Raw genomic sequence first — 19,839 nt, 5'->3', positions numbered from 1 at the left:
GTTTCTTTCTTGGATATTTGGTGGTCCTAAGAAGGACCGTTTCATGGATGTCAAGAAGTGCACATCCGTGACTCCAACACCAATTTTTACTTGGAGGTGGTGTACTTGGTGACGGCCTTGGTGCCCTCAGACACGGCGTGCTTGGCCAGCTCTCCGGGGAGGAGAAGACGGACAGCAGTCTGGACCTCACGGCTAGTGATGGTCGACTTCTTGTTGTAGTGGGCAAGACGGGAAGCCTCGGCAGCGATGCGCTCGAAGACATCGTTGACGAAGCTGTTCATGATGGACATGGCACGGCTGGAGATACCAGTGTCGGGGTGGACCTGCTTCAGCACCTTGTAGATGTAGATGCCGTAGCTTTCCTTTCGCCTCCTGCGCCTCTTCTTGTCTCCGCTAGGCCTGGGAGCCTTGGCCTTCTTGGAGCCCTTCTTTCCGGCAGCTTGTGCTTTGGGTGGCATGATGTGGTCAGTAGATTTCGATCGAACGAATGTAATGTCACCGTGGTTTCACTCCTATTTATATGGCAAGGGCCTCCCCAGCGCGGCTGCAAGTGCATCGTATATGGTAATAAGGTGTTCAGCGACACGCATGTAGACCAATCATACTGAAGCATTCGTAAGAGCAGCCGCCGTCTCACCCACTTCATTATGCGAAGCGGAGTGCACGCACCGTCGAGCGACGCTCATTTGCATAGTATCTATACACTGTTATACCGACGGACCTTGCTCCCAGCGTAAAATGCAAAATAAGTGCGATCGCCAGCAGCGACGTTGCTGATTGGTGCGCTGTGAATCCCTACCAGTGCATTGGATCCTCTCCGGGAGTATATATAGCTTGATCGCTGTAGTCGGGATAGTGCATACACTTTCTGCTTCAATTCTTCGTACTCCGTACACTCAAACGCAACTCATCATGTCAGGACGTGGTAAAGGTGCAGGAAAGGCCCGTGCTAAGGCCAAGAGCCGATCTGCCCGAGCAGGTCTTCAGTTCCCCGTCGGTCGTGTTCACCGATTTCTCCGCAAGGGAAACTACGCCGAGCGAGTTGGTGCAGGTGCTCCAGTCTACCTGGCCGCCGTCTTGGAGTACCTCGCCGCTGAAATCCTCGAGTTGGCTGGCAACGCTGCCCGTGACAACAAGAAGACGAGGATCATCCCCCGTCATCTTCAGCTCGCCGTCCGCAACGACGAGGAGTTGAACAAGCTCCTCAGTGGAGTGACCATCGCCCAGGGTGGTGTGCTGCCAAACATCCAGGCCGTGCTCCTCCCCAAGAAGACCGCCAAGGCTGCCAAGTAAACTTCTGGGCGTCATTCAGCTTGAAACAGCTGCTTCAAACGGCTCTTATCAGAGCCACCAAGTACCCAAGAAAGAATCTGAAGAGTTCACTCAGTCGAGTTGTCTGTATATTATCATTAAGTACCCGTATCATGCTTTTTATAAACTCATGTCGGGTTATATGTATTTGTTGTGTACTGTAAACTCTAGATCTTAAAAATAATGGTTACCCACTTGAGGTAAACGTTTAGTTACATGTACGGTAAGACGATAATTTACAATTTCATAATGAAGACTACTTAATTCGGAAGGAACATTTTAAAGGTTAAACCAAAATTCGGCCATGCAATTACGTAATCCACATTTTCACTAAACTTAGATTGATAAGTTTATACTGCACAAAATAATCAGTCCGTATCTCCTGGAGCGTCGAGTTGCAAGTCACAAAATCAAATGAAATTACAATATACATGTACATGTATTTAAAATGAAGCTACACACTAGGTTAGGCCTACCAACAAAAATTGAAATTAGTAAAACCAATCCCTTGATAGAAAAGAACAAATACACACAAGCACACATGCCCCCCCCCCCCCACACATACAAATACCTAAAGAATTAAAAATATTTCATAAAATCAAAACTGCGCTTTCATGTAGTTCAAAGTAGTTGAAATCATGTCTAAAATTTAAGATTAAGTCGAATTTACTCATTCGACTCAATCTTTGAAATAACTTGCTAATAATACTCAAAATCTGGAAAAAGTGAGAGGCCCTATATGTACTGTTTTTTAAAATCAATTTTGATAAACGACACTACATTCTCAACTACATGTACAACAGCCTTTCACAGTGACGGGGGGGGGGGGGGTAGGGCTGCTGTGCCCATCTTATTTTCATTTTTTTTGTTTGTATGAAAAAAAAAAATCGATCCTTCTAAAAAGGAGAAAATGGCTTTCGAGTGTTCCGCCAAGAGTTTCTTGCCTTTAAGCTGGGGGGGGGGGGGGGGGGTACCACTGACCACTGACCCCAATCAAAAGCATGAATAAAGTACTGTATATGCATGTACTGTATGTAAAAAAAAAAAAAAAAATCATCCAGCGTGGTGAGTCATGCCACGAAGGAACAGGTTTAGTCTGATGTTCAGTATCAATTGCTACGAAGGGCGTTGTCACAATAATAAACCCAAAAATGAATGGTCTAAATGATTCAGTCTAGTCAAATCGACCATCAGTATCTCATGATGAACTAGTCATTTCAAATGCCGTGTCCATACAATATAAGTGACATTCGTAGTTTTGATCACATAAACTTGATCAACATTCGCTGAAAAAATGGAAAAACCTACAAGACGTCGGATGCGTCTCGAAAATTAGACTATTTGCCGTAATGTTGTTTTGTCTGCGAATGTGCGAGCGGACCAGACGATGAACATGAGCTTTGTCCTCGTATAAATCGCAGATGCAGACCTAGTTTATTTGTTATTTACTAACCAATGAGATTAATCTTTTCCCAACAAACTATAACCCTAATCATCTAACGCGCCTCATTTATTTATACAAAAACTCATCGTCATGATAAATCTGATCTGATTTCAGGGTTTGAAAATAGCTGTTTCGCTATTTTTGTCGTGTTTTGGGAAGACTTGTTCCTGAATAGGAGACTATGAAATAATGGTATTTTCGAACCGTTGAGAAAGAGGCGGGAAATACCTCGCGGCGTCGAGTGCAATAGTGCCTCAAGTAAAAAGCACATTTCGAGAAGAGCGAATCTCAAAACAGGAAAGAGAAAACGAGGGAGAAAGGGGAAAACTATCGATTTTGTGAGTCGCTTTTGCGCATTAAATGCGGATTAAATGGACAATATAAATGGGGAAATTGTCGTAGCAGTAAAAATGGAATACAGTCTGAGTGCACAACAAAATGAAGTACAGACGTTTTAAACATTAACTGTCTTTCATTATACGCGTGATTCGAGTTGAAGGCACTCATCATTATACTAGTAGTTTGACTGCCAAAGACTGTTGTTGATATTCATTAAAAAAAATCATCAGATAGATAAGTCTCACATGAGATCTGGGGAAAAAAAGGAAAGAAAAAAGAAAAATATTAGAGATGGGTTTTTGAGGTTTCAAATAATTATATATGGGTTTTTCCCCAATGAATCAGTGACCCTGATCATGATCACACTACAGACAAACAAAAAAGATCATGTGAACTCATGTCTCCTACTGAAGGTACAGTGCACATTATCCATTTATATCACACCTTTCAAATAGAAAAATTATAATATTCTTGATCACGACTTCGTGTGCGATTTTGCTCGTGAGGTTCAACCCCAAGAAGCAAACTTCATTCGAATCCATAATGATAATTCAAAAATCAAAACCATGCAGTATAAGGGTCAATTGCAGAGTATTCTAATGACCAGAAATTTTTGGAGTCAGAAAAGTTTTATAAGGGGTCATCCCACAGCTCGACATTGAAAAAAAAAGGTCCATGAGTTCAGTCATACAGCTCACGAGTCTTCAAACTTTTTTTTCTTTAGAGATCGTTGATACTTTGTTTGATCCCCCCCCCCCCCGATTTCTCCAAGATTACGGAAGGAGCAAATTTCATTCGAATCGTACATAATGATAATTCAAAACCAGTATAAGGGTCAATTCAAAACTGCAGAGTATACTAACGACCAGAATTTAGGGAGTCAGAAAAGTTTTATAAGGGGTCATCCCACAGCTCGACATTGAAAAAAAAAAAGGTCCATGAGTTGAGTCATACAGCCCTTCATCAATGATCATGCACTGGTTTACTGCCACTTGGTCTACTATCAGATGGTCTACTTTCCAGTTGGTCTACTATCAATTTCGTCTAATGCCCGTTTGATCTACTTTGCACTTGGTCTAATGCCCAGTTTGGCTACTTACTGTTTCGTCTAATGACCAGATGGTCTAATTGCAGTTTTGTTTCCTTGGACTTTTTCCACTTTGTCGAATAAACTGTGGGTAGGCACCTATTAGACGAAGCTTTGGGCATAGCCCATCTGGAAGTAGACCAACTGGTAATGAGGCTAAGTGGCAATTGGATGAAATGGTCATTAGACGAACTGGTTGTAGACGAAACAGGATTAGACCATGTGGGGTGAGACCAAATGGCTATACCCCTTTCAGTAACTCATGCATTTCTGGCCAGCTCCTGGCCCGAGCTAATTTGGCCCGTGCCAAGCAGTAAAAATTGCGTTCAGTAACTACAGCAGAGCCGCGCTACTTTTACGATGACCCATTCACGAACTCGGCCACGTAAGGGATAACTACCATGGCAACTGAACGCGCGCTCCGGCGGAGGGCATGGCCAGGTAATTGTGACCTTTGACCGTGCAAGAAATTTTGGCCCGAGCCTGGTGCTGCTATCATTCATAAACTCTTCGATTGGCACCAGGGCCGAGCCTGGCCCGTGCCTGGTGCTAGCTTCAGCAGCGCCAAAATAGTCCGCTCCTGGCACGGGCCACTTTGGCCCGACCCATTCATAAACTCAAAATTTTACAACTTAGCTCGGGCCTGGCGCTAGCCAGGGGAGTTACTGAAAGGGGTATTAGACGAAGTGAGAGTAGACCAAGTGATAGATCACCCATACTCTCCCCTTCCCCCTCCCCTCTCCTGCTTGGACAGAAGAATTGGCGGAAAGTTTGAGTGCTAAGAATTTTTACGATTTTTCCCCGATTTTTATTTCGATTTCCCCCCGATATTTCCTTTTTTGAACAGGTCCAAAAAAAGTTGGGGGGGGGGGGGGACTGCAGTCCTCAGCCCCTACCCCCAGTTCCGCGGTCCCTACCACCAATGTCTGTCTTTGGGAACTATAACTGGAGACATCGGCTTGGTCGTGCTTGAAATCAGATGCCCAAACCCTACTAGTGTGTATTATAATCTCTTTCTTGTTTCTATTCACTTGTACCAATCAGCTCTATGCACTTGCCTTTTTTTTTTTTTTTTTTTTGAATTCTCGAAATGACAATGCAACAGACACCTCTAATGTTGAGTGGCGCCCTCTCCGATCAAGCACCGTGAAGCACTCCTTGCGCAAAGCTGGCAGGACACAGATGCTGGGGTCGGTTTTATGAAAGTCTTTCGCTCATGACACACTTACGAGTGACTTCATGAAATGGATCTTACTTCTCTTCGAAAGTCTCTCAGAGCTACATACGAGCGACATTAGCCATTCTGAGATTTATGTAAAGACTTTTGTGTAATGAGCACTGAATAAAATGACTTCATGACGCGGAGCCCTGGGATCCGTTTCATGAAGTCATCACATAAAGGTCTTTACATACATGTATAAATCTCAGAACATGCAGATTGGCCAAAGTTGCTCATAATAATTGTGGCTATGTAGTTAAAAAAAATAAAACTAATTTCATGAAATCTCTCAAAAGTGTTTCTTACGAATCTTATGAGCGAAAATTGAGATGTAGTTTATGTATTCAATTTCTGGAAAATGTTTATAATATACATGTATGCTTTTGTTGGAAATGGAAAAAAAATGAATGAAATGAAGGAATGAAAAGTCTCTCATAAGACTTTCATGAAACGGACCCCTGGACCCTCAAATCAGGGAGGTGGGAAGAAGTTCTCGAGTCAATATTGATCCCTACTGTAATTCAGCCGGTGTTGAGCGCTGATAGTTATGACTAACCATGGGAAGAAACCATTTATCCATGATTGTATCACAATCATGTTAACTCATTACGCAGACTTTGGATGGTGATATTATACAACTGCTATTAGGGCATTGATTTCTTTTTCTCCCTCTATATCAAGTACATGTACCATCCCATGAAGAGGGAGCCGGTACGTTCATTTTCATCAGCATGAAATATTTGAGATTGAATCTGCTAGAAAACAAAGAAAATGATTAGAATATTTTTGTGATATAATTTTCATATCTTTAGTACCATTGAAAAAGATTCTTTTTTTTTTCTCTCTATGTGATGAAGACCTTTTGGAGAAAAAAAACTTCAAAAATGGCGTTTATCTGTATTTGCATATACACTCTCAGTAAATTTACATTAACATTATGCTATTATGTTATATTATACTATAGCATATGATATCATATTACATTATGTTATTTTTCATTATCAATATATATATATATATATATATATATATATATATATATATATATATATATATATATATATTAATATATATATACATCATGCAAATAAGTATCGGTTGGTCGTTTCTCACCAAGGACAGTTTTATACCTTTGTCTTGCACTTGTAATAAACCCAACCGAAACAACGTGTTTTTTTTTTCTAAGCACATACCACACTTCTTAAAGACAACAAATGTTACAACAGAACCACAAAATACCCATTTTCTAACCATGTTTATCGGATATCAACAGTGATATACTGCTGTTTCAAATCTCGTCGTTACACAGCACTAAGGCAAAACGTCATGATCGTAAAACATAAACAGATACGGCATCAGTACCATTCAAATATCAACATATTACGGAAAAAGGACAAAATATACATAAATTTGGAGATTCGAGATGTTAACGTTATGTTTGTCATGGAGAAGACAAAAACGCATACATTTTCCTAAGAGGACAATATTGATAAAACAGGCATTTATTATTTACATACATATGTATACCGTCATTGCTAATTATACTATCCCAGCCTCTGCATGCGTTGCTATCCTTGTATATTAAAAATACCTTCAATATTGTGAATCATTGTAACAATGAACACATTACAATTTGATGATATTTAGATCACTGAATTGAAATTGAATAAAGCTATCACAATAATACCCATTTCAACCTGAAGACAACATTTTCCCTTAAATTGATTAGCTGTGAAATTCTTCAAAATCGTTAAAAAATTGAGCCTCCATTCTAACAATGATGACACAGCAAAGTATATCACACATTGCAATCAGAAAAAAAGTCAGTTTACGTTATTCTATATTTCAACATTCATATATTGTATTCCTACATGTATAGAGGGCAGTTATAATTTTGCATTCAATATAACAAGCAATCCTTCTGCCAAATTTCTAGAGACACTAAAGTATAACACAACTGTTCTATAATGATGAGAAAAATAAAACAACCAACCCCAAACTGCGCGGAAGCAATTGTCCTTGATCGATATCCTTTAGGCAAGAAAATCATTTAACTTTCACTATCACTCCTTTGATTTTTAAGGGCCATTCATATCCGGAACATCAACTGATTAGAGTTACTTGTAACATTACATCATGACATTACTTTATCAAAATGATAATAAAATGGGATACATTATTAAATATCGCAGTGAGCTAAATCATTAACACCACATTTTCTATCCGGACTTAGATTTGGTTTACGATCACTACCTGTATATACTTTTGTAAGTTCTTGGGGCTCAATTTCATTTTCTTTTTTCAATTCAATTCAAACTTTATTTCATTTTTCGAAAAGAACATAAACATTTCACTTTCTTTGGTAACAGAGAATAAGGTTACATATAATCAAAATAAAGTAAAATTGAAAAAAATACATAATTGTAGAACCTTGGGGTAACAAATAATGTTGTAATGAAAATTGACTGAAGTGATATAGACGATATAACATTACACAAAATATTTTAAAAATGGATATGAAAGCAAATCTTGCCGCAATGGCAAGTGTCATGGTAACGACATGAATCCCGTTTTCCAATTGGCTGTAAATTGCTACAAGAAGTTGCCATTCCAGCAGGAATTACTAATATAACATCTTGTATGAAATGAGATCCTATGTGGTTTTGATGTCGACAGCTTTTAGTCATATCAAGCTTTTACCGAGGACGAACACGCAACTATAGCATTTGAAATTACTGCGCTGTACATACGAAACATATTTTTCAAACATTCAGCAGGTAGATTCTTATCACAACGGACTTTTCTATTGCACTATAATAACCTTAACTTCATATCATCGTCAGTTTGGAACTAGAAAGGTGTGTCAATTCGACATATTATTTTCACTTTTCTAGCATAATGAAAGGGCACTTGACTTCGATCTTTTCAGAAAGCAGGGGGGAATGATATTACGAATATGTCAATAACAAGTCAACGGAAAGTGTCCTTTTCATGAAGTGTTAGCAGTCCTCTTATCCATCGAAGACGGCACCAACATTTTAAAAATTCATAACTTTTGAACGGATTGTTTGACTTTCCTCAAACTTTCATTGATGTGTTCACTTGTTTTGGTTTTGATTTTCTTCAGTGACTTTCCATCTTATTTGTACGGATTGTTCGACTTTCCTCAAACTTTCACTGATGTGTTCACTTGTTTGGGTTTTGGTTTTCTTCAATGACTTTCCATCTGACCATCATTACCACCATTCTATACGGTTCGAAAAAATGACAGAAATACTCATCTTAAACTGACTTTCTTTGTGACCTTCAACATGAGATGAGACAATATCAACCCATTTACAGCCGACGGAAACTACAGTGTGTCGAAATTAATGCCGTGAAAAAAAGTCTCAACCGTGCAGTCTGAAGACGTGTTATGGTTCCATCTCATTTTGTTGCGATTAATTGATAATCTAGATATTGTATTGTTGACATTATGGAAGGTAGAAGTATAATCATTTGCAGGAAATATTGTGTCGCACGTACGTGCAGATTCACACACTCTATATTGAATTCCATTAGTATCATCGCCTTTGAAATAATTCTTACGGTCATCACTTATTTCCGCCAAAGATGCGGATGAAATAATGCGGTAACTAACATGCTTACCATTGGTAGTAATTTACAAAAACAGTAAAGAAATCCGCTATAGATATCCGTACCATGTGATGGCTTGAGACAGTAATTGCAGTTCAGCATAAAAATAACGTGCATATGGATTGATTATCACCTCGTCAAATTGGGAGAAAATCATTCGTTTTCGCGCGACACGTCATTCTGTCATCTGAGAAGACATGAATGTTACACACTAGATTATTTCTTTAGGTTAGGGCGTCCCCCGTTAAAATCTTTCACTATTTTCAAAACCAATGGCTATAGACAATGCTATACGATTCAGAGTGATCACCATTAGTCACTGCGTCACTGGAGAGGCTCCGTTTGAAGTCAGTAAAAATAGGTACCAGTCAATGATTTGACACAAGGTGCGTCGTCTCATTGCGTTGCTGTACGACATTACGTTTTGGTTTATATGGAAGTATGTTAGCTTTTCCGAACGCTATACTGCCAGTGAAGTATTGTTGATCTTTGTTGTGTTTGCTTGTTGTCCTCTCGGCCTCGGTCAGTTTCTTGAACTACTCTTGATCAACTTTGTAGATGTTCTTGTTGTTTGTATCGTATGTCGCTTCAAAACAACATCGGCAGTGGTTAGGACACAGTCCACCGGAAGCTCTTACACCTTCAGGTCGACGATTCAACAGCGATCGCCAAGGGGGCGATTGCCGCACGATACGCGATCGATATGGAGCACTAAACCAAGCCTCTCGCTTGGAAGGCATGGCAGCTACCTTAGGCATTTTAACAGGTGGTGGTCGTGGAAGTACATATGTCGGCTTTTCAGGGCTGCTATGACCTGATGAAAAGTCAGTGTTAGTAGTGCTACTGCTGCAACTTGATCTTTCAGAACAAACTGACTTAGCGCGAGAGCTCATGGTTGCAAGGCGAGTAGTTAGACTTGGAGTGTTCACTCTGTCTCCGTAGCTATCAAGATCCCTCACAGAAGCAGACGATGCACGAGACTTGTCACCACGGATCGTACTACGGCAAGCGCGTTCGTATGCGCGTTGCATCTGTCGGCGTGACGACAAATTCAACGTCCGCGCAGTGATGTTGAGAGACGAGTTGGACCCAAGGGCGTAAGGATCGAAGTAAGAATTTGCGCTTATTGAACGGGAAGGGTATACCCCTGGCTTAACGTAGGTGGTACTTTGGTGGTAGGTTCCTTGCCCATCGTTCAGTTTGTTCACCATTTGAATCCATTCCGTCTCGCACTGTGGCATGAAGTAATTCCGGCGACCCGAAGGGTTTCGTGCCAGCAGAGGTTGCGGATGAACAGTGATGCGCATGTAGTCCCTGTCGACAATGCTCTCTGTCATGGGATGATCAATTGTTAGATGATAATCATTCTTATACTGAAGTGACGTCACTTTGCAATTTTTCTGAATGCCTGCCATGGTGTGTGTTGCGTGAAGTCCTACCAACGTCCAGCAGAAATTCGTTCAAGTGACGGCCTTAAGTGCCTTTGCAGAGGAAGATTGGAGTTGTGAATATCATGGTGCCTGTAAAAAACAAACAAAAACACAAACATAGATGCAGATATATGATCAGCATTAAATGAAATGCCACTCCCTATACATGCAAGTTGACAAAATGGAATAGAACGAAGTACAGAACAGAAGGACTGTCGTTAGAAATAATAAAGATATGAATAATAAAGACATGAACTTTTACAGTTTCAGATATTTTCTTTAAACAGTGATACTCGCACGATGAAATATGCAAATTCAATGAGGTGACAATGTTATTGTCCTGTATAAGTCTCTCACCATTAATCTGAACACCAATCTACATCAAATTATGTTGTTGTTTAGTGAAATGATAAAGAGCACACTGCATCATTTGAATTTAGAATGGTTACATCCTATAAAGCAACAATGACTGTTGAGGGGAAGTGCAATGGGTTGAGTTGTTGAATCATTGGCTAAAACTGTTACTTTTATATGACATATTATTTAAACCAACGAGAGAGGTGAGCTCAATGACATCACTGCCTTGTAAATTTACATTCTAATACATTTATCACCGTCTCATGAAACATATCAATCCTTTGAATGTTATATATATCTGATGTCTCCCATTTTCATGAAAATAATCCAAATTTCTTAGGTTTCTTTTTTAATTTACCTTATAGAGTTTCAACATGAGTACACCTTGACAGAACATCATAATCAGACGATACAAAGATCCACCAAGTTCTTGTCAGTTTTAAGTAATTCTCAAAGGGGGTTAACCTTGATAGGTCAATATCTTTTGCTAATTCCCAACATCTGCTGCGCTTTCTTGTGTCAGATGACATGATGTCATCTGACCTTATTTCCATCTATTTTGTGTAATATTTCGAGTTGTAATTTACTTATTTTTTAGCGTAAAATATGACATGTATGCTGTATTTCTGTTTATGCAAAAATCGTTTAAAGATGTGAAATGAACTTGAAACTTGAGTATACTGTGTGTGAAAGAACGAGAAAGAGGCTCCGACCTCATTGTGATATCACTATACCTAAAAGATTTACAGAAAGACATAACACAGCTCAGAACGCAAACATAAAATGATATTTCATTCCGAATAGAAATTTAGTTGGAAACATAAGCGGAATATTTCTACATCTGTTTCCTTTACTTACAGATGCCATGATCCATGATAAAGATCACAAAAATGATGGTTATATAGTCATATAATCATAATCATTATTCATCTTATTGATAACCTTTTCAGTTTTGGCGCTGTTCTTCCCGACGGGCCCTATCTGTCATTATTACGTGATGATTTGATATTAGCCAGCTATAATCGAGGTCTTGTAGATTTTACGTAAGTTCGAGCACAGCGTTTGCCTTCATTCCCGTGGACTTTGATATATATATGTTAACGATTTGTTATCTACATGATTATAGCTCTTTCGAGATATACTATAACATTAATTCAACAGCAGCGAATTAAGCCAACAAACTACATTCCTACACACTATAGATGATAATGATTATATCATATAGATTTAATTTCACTTCATTTCACTGTATTGGTTTCCTATATCGAATTTACATAAAAATAAATCATCACAAACTAACACTAGCTGAACACTGACAACTTTGCATTTGCATTATTACTTGATATGATGTGGACGAAAGATCAACGTCGCTATCACAAATTGGCACTATGATGTGTCCCATATTTGAGGAGGTATTAAATGAAAACTGTGTGACACCATTGTGTCACAATTCATCTTAAATGAAATGAAGCATTATGTGTGGCTATAACCTAGCATATCACACGTCTGTATTCTTGAGAAATAAAGTACAAAATAAATTCTGTTTGGTTCAAACTCACTTTATCAGATTTCTTTTTTATGGGGGGGGGGGGGTCCAAGACTTAGCCTGACTACTGACATTAAGTGGTTTGTTGTATAGGACAAATCCTTCACTTGGTGAAAAGAGTTTTAGCATTGCTGTTTTAAGTGTGGTATAGAGTGTCCTGTACATTGCTATAATTTATCAGATATAGTCCCACCCTTACTGCTCCTAATGCTCCTTAAAATATGTAGAGTAATGTTCACATGGAACGTGTATTTTGGGCAATCGCTGTGGCACTTTACAGCTTACAGCAACTAAGTCTAATAGTAATAATGTTCCGATCGTTATTACGGTCATATCATCTTTTTAATGGATTTTTATCAGATCATATAAAGACAAGTAAAATGGAAACTCCTTCCGAATGGTCGCTTAGTTTGAATAAACGTTCTGCAGAAACTCCATAAACACTTGCCTCTGATTAAGCAGACATAAAAAGGAAAATTGTAAGCCCGTTCGCTATGGTCTTACCTAGCTGTCTGCTATATGGTGCTGCTAGTGGGATAGAGTATTCCAACATCCATATACGCATGAAAAGCTACTCCACCTTTCCAGGATCAACGACTATGTATCGTGCGTATAATAGTGAAGGAACTATCCAAAGGTACGGCTCCACGACCGGGAACTAACTCAAAGAAAATGTTTCATGGGTGCAGGCAACAACAATCAACCCGACAACGTTACGGTTTACTCATTGTTGTGTTGACAATATGAATAACGGCACGTACTCCTGTCTGGTACCTCACATAGCAGACCAGCATCTGCATGGTAAATATGACGAATCGGTGACTGGCATAATCCCAAACATGTCAAAGCGATTTCTTAGTAATATTTGGGTGCTCCAAGCACACACAGGTGGTCACGTTCAGCTAGCATGGAAGATCGAAGCGAGAACTCAAATATTGACATGGTTACCACTATTACATGTAGACTATAATGTCTTGACCTCGTGTACCTGAATCGATAAACATGAAAGACAACCACACGACACAATGTGAACATGACGCACCCCGCCCTTTTCTCTCAAAGCCATGGCATGCAAACATAATATTCTAATAAATGACTTTCACCGAGGTGATCAATTGTCTACAGCGTCAAGTACCTCATATTCCTAATTGCACTGGCCTCTATTGTGATACTAGTAATGATATCACCACTTCACGCGTGACCATGACCTTGTTAATACCACCTACATCAGCTTAACACTTCATTGCAAGTGGCTGTAGGAAAGAAGTTGAAAGGCAAGCTAAGCAAATTTGATTCAGTCGCCACTTACACCACGAGATCAGCAGCCGATCGCTTCGTGTTGGTCGACAAGGACACGCCTTTGCCTCTCGGTGTCAACCTCAAATCGATGAGAAAAGTGAAAAGCTTGTAGTAAAAACCCATTCATGAAGGCTTCAAGCGGTCCTTCAGGGGATATTGGATTGCATTGGGCTCTTCCGACTAATTCACTAGCCGGTCCTGGTTTTGTTTTGGTCATTGTAGATGCCATAATACACCTTTGTTGATGTCCAAGAAAGGACTATGCCCGGAATCTCACGCTCCAATCTTCGACACCTGAAACAATAACAATGACAGGAAAATGGTGGATGGAACCTGAAGCAGAGCCAAGAGCACAAGGCAATTCGGAAAGCAGGCCCCTGCTTTTGAGACCACTGTCTCTATCTCTTTGGGTCCCTGGTTCGATACCACTGTCAGCAGCGTGTAACTCCCTTTACCCATACCACTTTTGCCTGTATACTTAACAGGTCCTGTGGTCTTTTAACTTCAAAGAGAAACATTTTATTTGATTCCTCCTTGTTTTCTAGATTATGATGTTGCGTCCCATGTTAATGACATGAAACTGTTTTGTTATACGCGATGTGGTTCCCTTAGTGTCTTTAGAAAACAATTACAGTTTGAGAGATAAATGAAACAAAAAGCTTTCTGCCTTCAAAATAGCAACTTACCAAATTTTGTTAACAAGTGTGAAACCTCAAATCGAACAACGTTTGCACCAGATCGTGCAATTTGCGTGCCAAAAGGTAGACGTATATGTATTTGCATGTATGTACGTATCGTTGAACTGATGAAACTTTGACCTTTATTACGACATTAGCTATAGGTAAATGTCTGAAAAGACTGTTCACTTTCCATTGTTCATAGGGAGATGTACATTCTTGTTCCTTCCCTGTGATTCATCTAGATTTCAGTTCTCCACGTGCCATTTGACGAAGTACTTATATCTTCAACCATAGATCAATTTTCCCATTAGCAACGCTTGTTGTCCAATGTCATGGAATCATGTTGTTTTCCCGGCACAAAACCTACCAGACTTGACTGAATATGTCATTGAGAAGCCCTCTGCAGCTTGCTGTTATACCACTCAATGTAATACCAGCCTCCACCCACACTGATGTCTTGCATCTAACGAGTGCTCATTTTGGTTACATTATAAACTGTTCGTGACAAAAGATCGTCACTCGCCTTATATATTCCTCGATCTTTTCGTTGTCGAAATGATTTGAAAAGAAGTGGCCCTCAACTCACGAGGCAAAATGCAGGAAAGACCTATTTTGCTGCCAGCGTTGTGTCTCCATAGCGACGCAATAAGCCCAGGTGGTCTGGAGTACAAAGCGACGTGTGTTATGTAGGTATGAGGAATAAGTGACATATTGATGGTAACTGCCCTCACTAAGCGTCGTCAATTAATATAATGATCACAGTATCACGTTCTGTTCCAAAAGTCCCGTTATGGATCTGGCTTTAGTGCTGTAAATGTAATTGATTGTCCCAACATTTACAGGGAAATTATTAGGACGGAATAAGATCACTATATAGAAACAATGACGGGGGAGGGGGTGGCCGAGAGCGAGTACGTTCGTTGCAAAAGACCGTATAAGTTGAGCATTAACAGTGTTAATGAATTCTCACCTCCCTGCTCTCATTTCCTTATATATTCTTATTCATATATACTTATATACTATACTTATATATTTTCTTATGTATTTCTCCTCTTTTTTATGCTCCTTGCATTTCTCTTCATGCTTCTCCTATACCCCATCTTGTCTAGTTCTTGTTCTTTTCCTTATTATGCCTATAATGATTTTACTCAGTTGGCCTGAACATCGTGAAAATTGTGATTATCTTCCTGATTATCAACCTTTTGTATTTCAACATACACATAGTAGTAAGGTTTGTTACTTTTATCTCAACAGTTGTCTACATTGTCACGTCTATGAACATGCCCAAGTGTCATTCACGTGAGTTACTCCCTGTCAACATTTAGACGTCAGCAAAGAAGAAAAGATAATCTTGCTGGATGCATTGTGGAATCATATGATTAGCACAGATATGTAGACCCCGACGTTGAAGACATTCATCTGTTACACAATATGGATATCATACTCTTGCCTGATTCTCATTGATGCATAATGAATTATTTCACAGCCATAAATCAGTAGTGGCAAACTGCCCGTCGAACTCGCATCTGCACTCCAGGAAAACACAAACAAACAAACAAACAAACAAACAAACAAACAAAAACCAACCACAAATTGTCGCAATGACTGTACAACCAGCTCCAACGTCTCTCTTCCTCTCTCACTTACACAAGATTAGATTGTTGCTCAGTTTTATATTGCTGCTACATTCTTCACGAGAAATCAGCAGCAGACTCCTCAAAAACTATCGGTGACTACCACAAGAAACCACTTTCCATCCGCATAAGCAACAAACACAGCAAAAAGTGAGAAAAAGGTCCCCTCAAAGTTGAACAAGAGCACTGCAGATGGCAATTGTATCTAAAACGTGATATTACAGAGGATATAAAGATGGTTGAGGAGAAGAATACCTTATTGTAAGATTGACGTATGTGAACCTGAATCGACCATATTCGACTTGACTTGCAAAGATTGTATCCGTGTACCAAAATCCCGGTGAGCTGTGGGAGCAGGACTATTGTTGAAGCCCTTTATTATTGTTTGCAGGTAACCACGGCCGAAAAAAGTAAGAACAATAGCGACTTACCGATTATGACGAATGTGTGCGAGCTCATGATTTTGGGACCTTTTACTAGGTGAATGTTACTCCTATCAGAAGATCGAGCGAACCTCCAAGACAGCCGTCACCAAGCCTATGCCACGGCATGCAGTTTTTAAACAAGGAATATATTAATATCCATCATGGTGTCTTTTCTCAAGAGCGCTTTCTCCATGCGCGATCTTACCGACCCCTTGATTACTTTACTCGCGCCTTCTGTAATTACACCCGTTTTGTTCTACTTCAAGCGTGATATTTAGTCAGGCAGGCAGCCCTGAGGGTGGTAAACAATGGCGGATCGATTCTTAGGTCAACAAAATTGATCCCTATTCCGCTTTGGCCTTAAAGAGGGTCCTTAACCCAGTCATTTCCAAAGGCGAGACTGTTACGCGCGATGGTAATAGAATTCAGAGGTTGTTGTAGCTCGGAGAGGGTTAGGCGCAGGATTAATTTACCATTATGAAGAAATATCTCAAGTATAATAGGGCACACACACATGCAAACTATGTTTGCTTGTCGTAGCTTTACGTCAATCTTCCATAATGTGTATGCGAAATGTCACCATATAGCTGTAATGTCATCGCACGGACTTTTCACAAACACACTCTCACACACATACACGCACACACACACATACACACACACACACGCACACACACACACACACACACACACACACACATACACACACATGACAGTGGAAACATTAAGCAAATTTATGCATCTTTTTTTTTCTCGAATGGTTATATAGGAAATCGGACAAAGTATAAGAGAATGCATGACAAGTGAATGTCGGTGAGTAATGGATCAAAGACAATAATCAACTATTATGACAAAATCAGTGATAATTAAACTTGCTCATGACATACAAAGACATACAGGTACATGAAAAAAAAAGTGTTATGTAAACATTTCATATTTCGAAGTACAAGCGGAGGAGGCCGTCATTACTAAGCACTATATACTTGACGGGATGACGATCTCGGAGTGACAGAGTACATAGGAAAATTCTAAATTCTAATCGGAACTGAATGAGCAACGGCAAAAGAAAAAAAATCTCTTCAACCGCTAGTTATACATGCACAAAATTTGAAGCATCAAGGTTTTTACAAGCCTCCAACAAACTTACTTTCTTTCACATGATTTACCGTATTCATCAAGAAATAATAATAATCATGATTTAAAAGAGCATAAAAAGTACAGGAATAGACTCGGGTTTCTTATTACACCCATATTCATGCATGGCGGTCGTGAATGTCAGTACATGTATAAGTAATAATACCATCACTCTTACCAAGAATGTGTCTGTTTATAGTGAAAGTATTCAGTTCATTTCACATTTATTTCATTTTTTGAGGAAAACATATACATAGTCACTTTCTTTCCTAACAGAGAATAAGGTAAAAGAGAAACTGTGGAATGAAAAGAGTATTCAATTGTGAAACCTTCCAGTGATGATACATTGTAATGGATACTGAGTATATAGACCTCATGACCATGCACGTTTACGACTTTTCGAGACGTCCAGCGCCACTGCATTTCTCATGATACACGGTACTGTGCCATTAATTTTGCTCGATGTCAATAAATTGGAGAGGTGATCAGCTTACATAGCTCAAGTTCTTCCTGACTTCTTCGCTATGAATATGAATGTAAGTATAGATAAGCGCAGGCTATATGATTAATGTTCACAGAAAAAGTTACCAGAAGTTCAGAACATGGCCCAAAACTTTTTTTCGCGACTTACCAACTTCTTTCTCAGGAGTCAGGACACCAATTAAGAGACACCAAAAACATTGTGATAATACGTTGCCAATAGGAAAGACAAATGACTACATGTTGCACTCGTTTCTGTGTATATTAGACCAGACGGCATAATTTTATGCCCATTCAAAAAAAAAAGCATTTTAATGACAGGTCTAATTGGCAATTGGTGTTACTGCAAACCGAAGCCGTTGTGTACATGCTAGAACCAATTTTGATATCCGCTGCACATTTATTAGCTACTCCAAGTAGAAACCCCCCCCCCAAACCCCAAAACACAAAACAAAAACACCTCAAAGGTATTTCCCCTGCCTGTCTTCATGGCTATATTGGTATAGCTATACAATTCCGAATCGCAACAATAATCATGAGGCATACGTAGTAGAACTGCGTATTTTCACTGAAATTATTTCAGACTTCTTGCTCTAAAGGAAAAAAGAACACAGTGCAATGCATTTCTTTTTCCTTTCGTTTTTGTTCGTTTGTTACTTTTTTAAAAACCTTTTTCTTTTATGTTTTAGGGGTTATGAACTGTACGTGTATAAGGCACTTTGGGCACCGAGGTGTAAGGTAAACTGGACATAGCGCTTTTCCAATTTTCAACGTACCAGTGATTATCATCGTGGTATCACTGACATTGGTGTGGCATTTCTGAGTGAATTCAACACTCTTCCATACTGTTGAACCTTGAATGTGTGAACTTTCTGATACGAAGGAAATAAACGCGAAACATTAACATTTACTGCGACGTCATTATAAAAAGAAACCCCCACACAACTAACGATTCTTGATCTAAAGGAAAGAATGATGTGCACATAATTGGTGAAGTTATTATGAGAAAATGTTCCGCTGACATCTGAGCAAAGTTGTACAAAAAGGAAAATACTAATCGATTAAATGCAAGGAGATTGTGTGTTATGGTGAGCAGTGGCACTTCAAATGTAACAATAACAGACATGACAGACGCCATGGTGGACTCACAGAACTGTGGGTGGACTATGTATGACAAAATCCGTAGAGGGCGCCAGATATAGTGTGCCCAGAACCTTCTAGTCTCTGACTTTGCCCATGCAGACTTTGCCAGTAAAGGACAAGTCCACCTTCCCAGTCACGTGGACTGAGTGAATGCAGCAATGTTAGTAGAACACAGCAGTGAAAGTTTGGGGAGAATATGACAATCCGTTCGAAACTTATGAATTATTTTTAAAGTATCTGCGCAGTTACTGCTGGATGAGAAGGCTACTACAGTGTATGATGTCATATGCGTAGAACAATATAAGGAAGATATAAAGAGAATCTCTCAAAATTATATTTTTTGAAAAAACTACACATTTCAATTGTTCATTCAAGGACAACTACCTTCCTTGAATCTCACAACATCATATCTGACTCCCAATTTGGCTTTAGAGAAAAACATAACACAACTCATGCCATTCTAAGTTTAATAAATACCATATCAGCTTCAATCGAAATATCCTGTAATACTATCGGTTTGTTCTCAGATTTTTCTAAAGCATTCGATACTATAAATCACGACATTCTGTTATACAAACTTGCACACTATGGTATTAGAGGTAAGGCTCTGGAATGGTTCGAAAGTTATCTTTCTGGAAGAAAGCAATTTGTTACCATTGATGGATATAATTCGTC

The 19,839-nt window shown here is 39.3% G+C and overlaps 3 protein-coding genes across 3 annotated transcripts; 1 reads left to right on the top strand and 2 right to left on the bottom strand.

Moving 5' to 3' along the window:
• Positions 1-474, bottom strand: LOC139710927 (late histone H2B.L3-like). Its single transcript, XM_071622851.1, has one exon. The coding sequence runs from the start codon at positions 456-458 to the stop codon at positions 87-89; it is 372 nt and encodes a 123-aa protein (XP_071478952.1). The 5' UTR covers positions 459-474; the 3' UTR covers positions 1-86.
• Positions 475-868: 394 nt separating this feature from the next.
• On the top strand, positions 869-1,786 carry LOC139710923 (late histone H2A.L3-like). Its single transcript, XM_071622848.1, has one exon. It carries the CDS (start codon positions 913-915, stop codon positions 1,291-1,293), a length of 381 nt encoding a protein of 126 aa, XP_071478949.1. The 5' UTR covers positions 869-912; the 3' UTR covers positions 1,294-1,786.
• A 7,578-nt stretch (positions 1,787-9,364) lies between these two features.
• On the bottom strand, positions 9,365-16,566 carry LOC139710920 (uncharacterized). The gene is made up of 2 exons (XM_071622839.1): positions 16,414-16,566; positions 9,365-10,556 (listed from the first exon to the last, which is right to left on the bottom strand). Exon 2 carries the CDS (start codon positions 10,449-10,451, stop codon positions 9,573-9,575), a length of 879 nt encoding a protein of 292 aa, XP_071478940.1. The 5' UTR covers positions 10,452-10,556; positions 16,414-16,566; the 3' UTR covers positions 9,365-9,572.
• Positions 16,567-19,839: the final 3,273 nt, after the last annotated feature.

The sequence above is a fragment of the Diadema antillarum genome, unplaced genomic scaffold (assembly GCF_040938485.1).
Source record: "Diadema antillarum isolate AM-2024a unplaced genomic scaffold, OU_Dant_1.0 seq00001588_RagTag, whole genome shotgun sequence".
Lineage (NCBI taxonomy): Eukaryota > Metazoa > Echinodermata > Echinoidea > Diadematoida > Diadematidae > Diadema > Diadema antillarum.
The sequence above is the reverse complement of the archived record's forward strand: the minus strand, read 5'-3'. Positions and strand labels throughout refer to the sequence as shown.

What these genes read in the sequence shown, in the direction of transcription:
- LOC139710920 (XM_071622839.1), bottom strand. Translation starts at nt 10,451, where the DNA reads ATGGCAGGCATTCAGAAAAATTGCAAAGTGACGTCACTTCAGTATAAG.
- LOC139710923 (XM_071622848.1), top strand. Translation starts at nt 913, where the DNA reads ATGTCAGGACGTGGTAAAGGTGCAGGAAAGGCCCGTGCTAAGGCCAAG.
- LOC139710927 (XM_071622851.1), bottom strand. Translation starts at nt 458, where the DNA reads ATGCCACCCAAAGCACAAGCTGCCGGAAAGAAGGGCTCCAAGAAGGCC.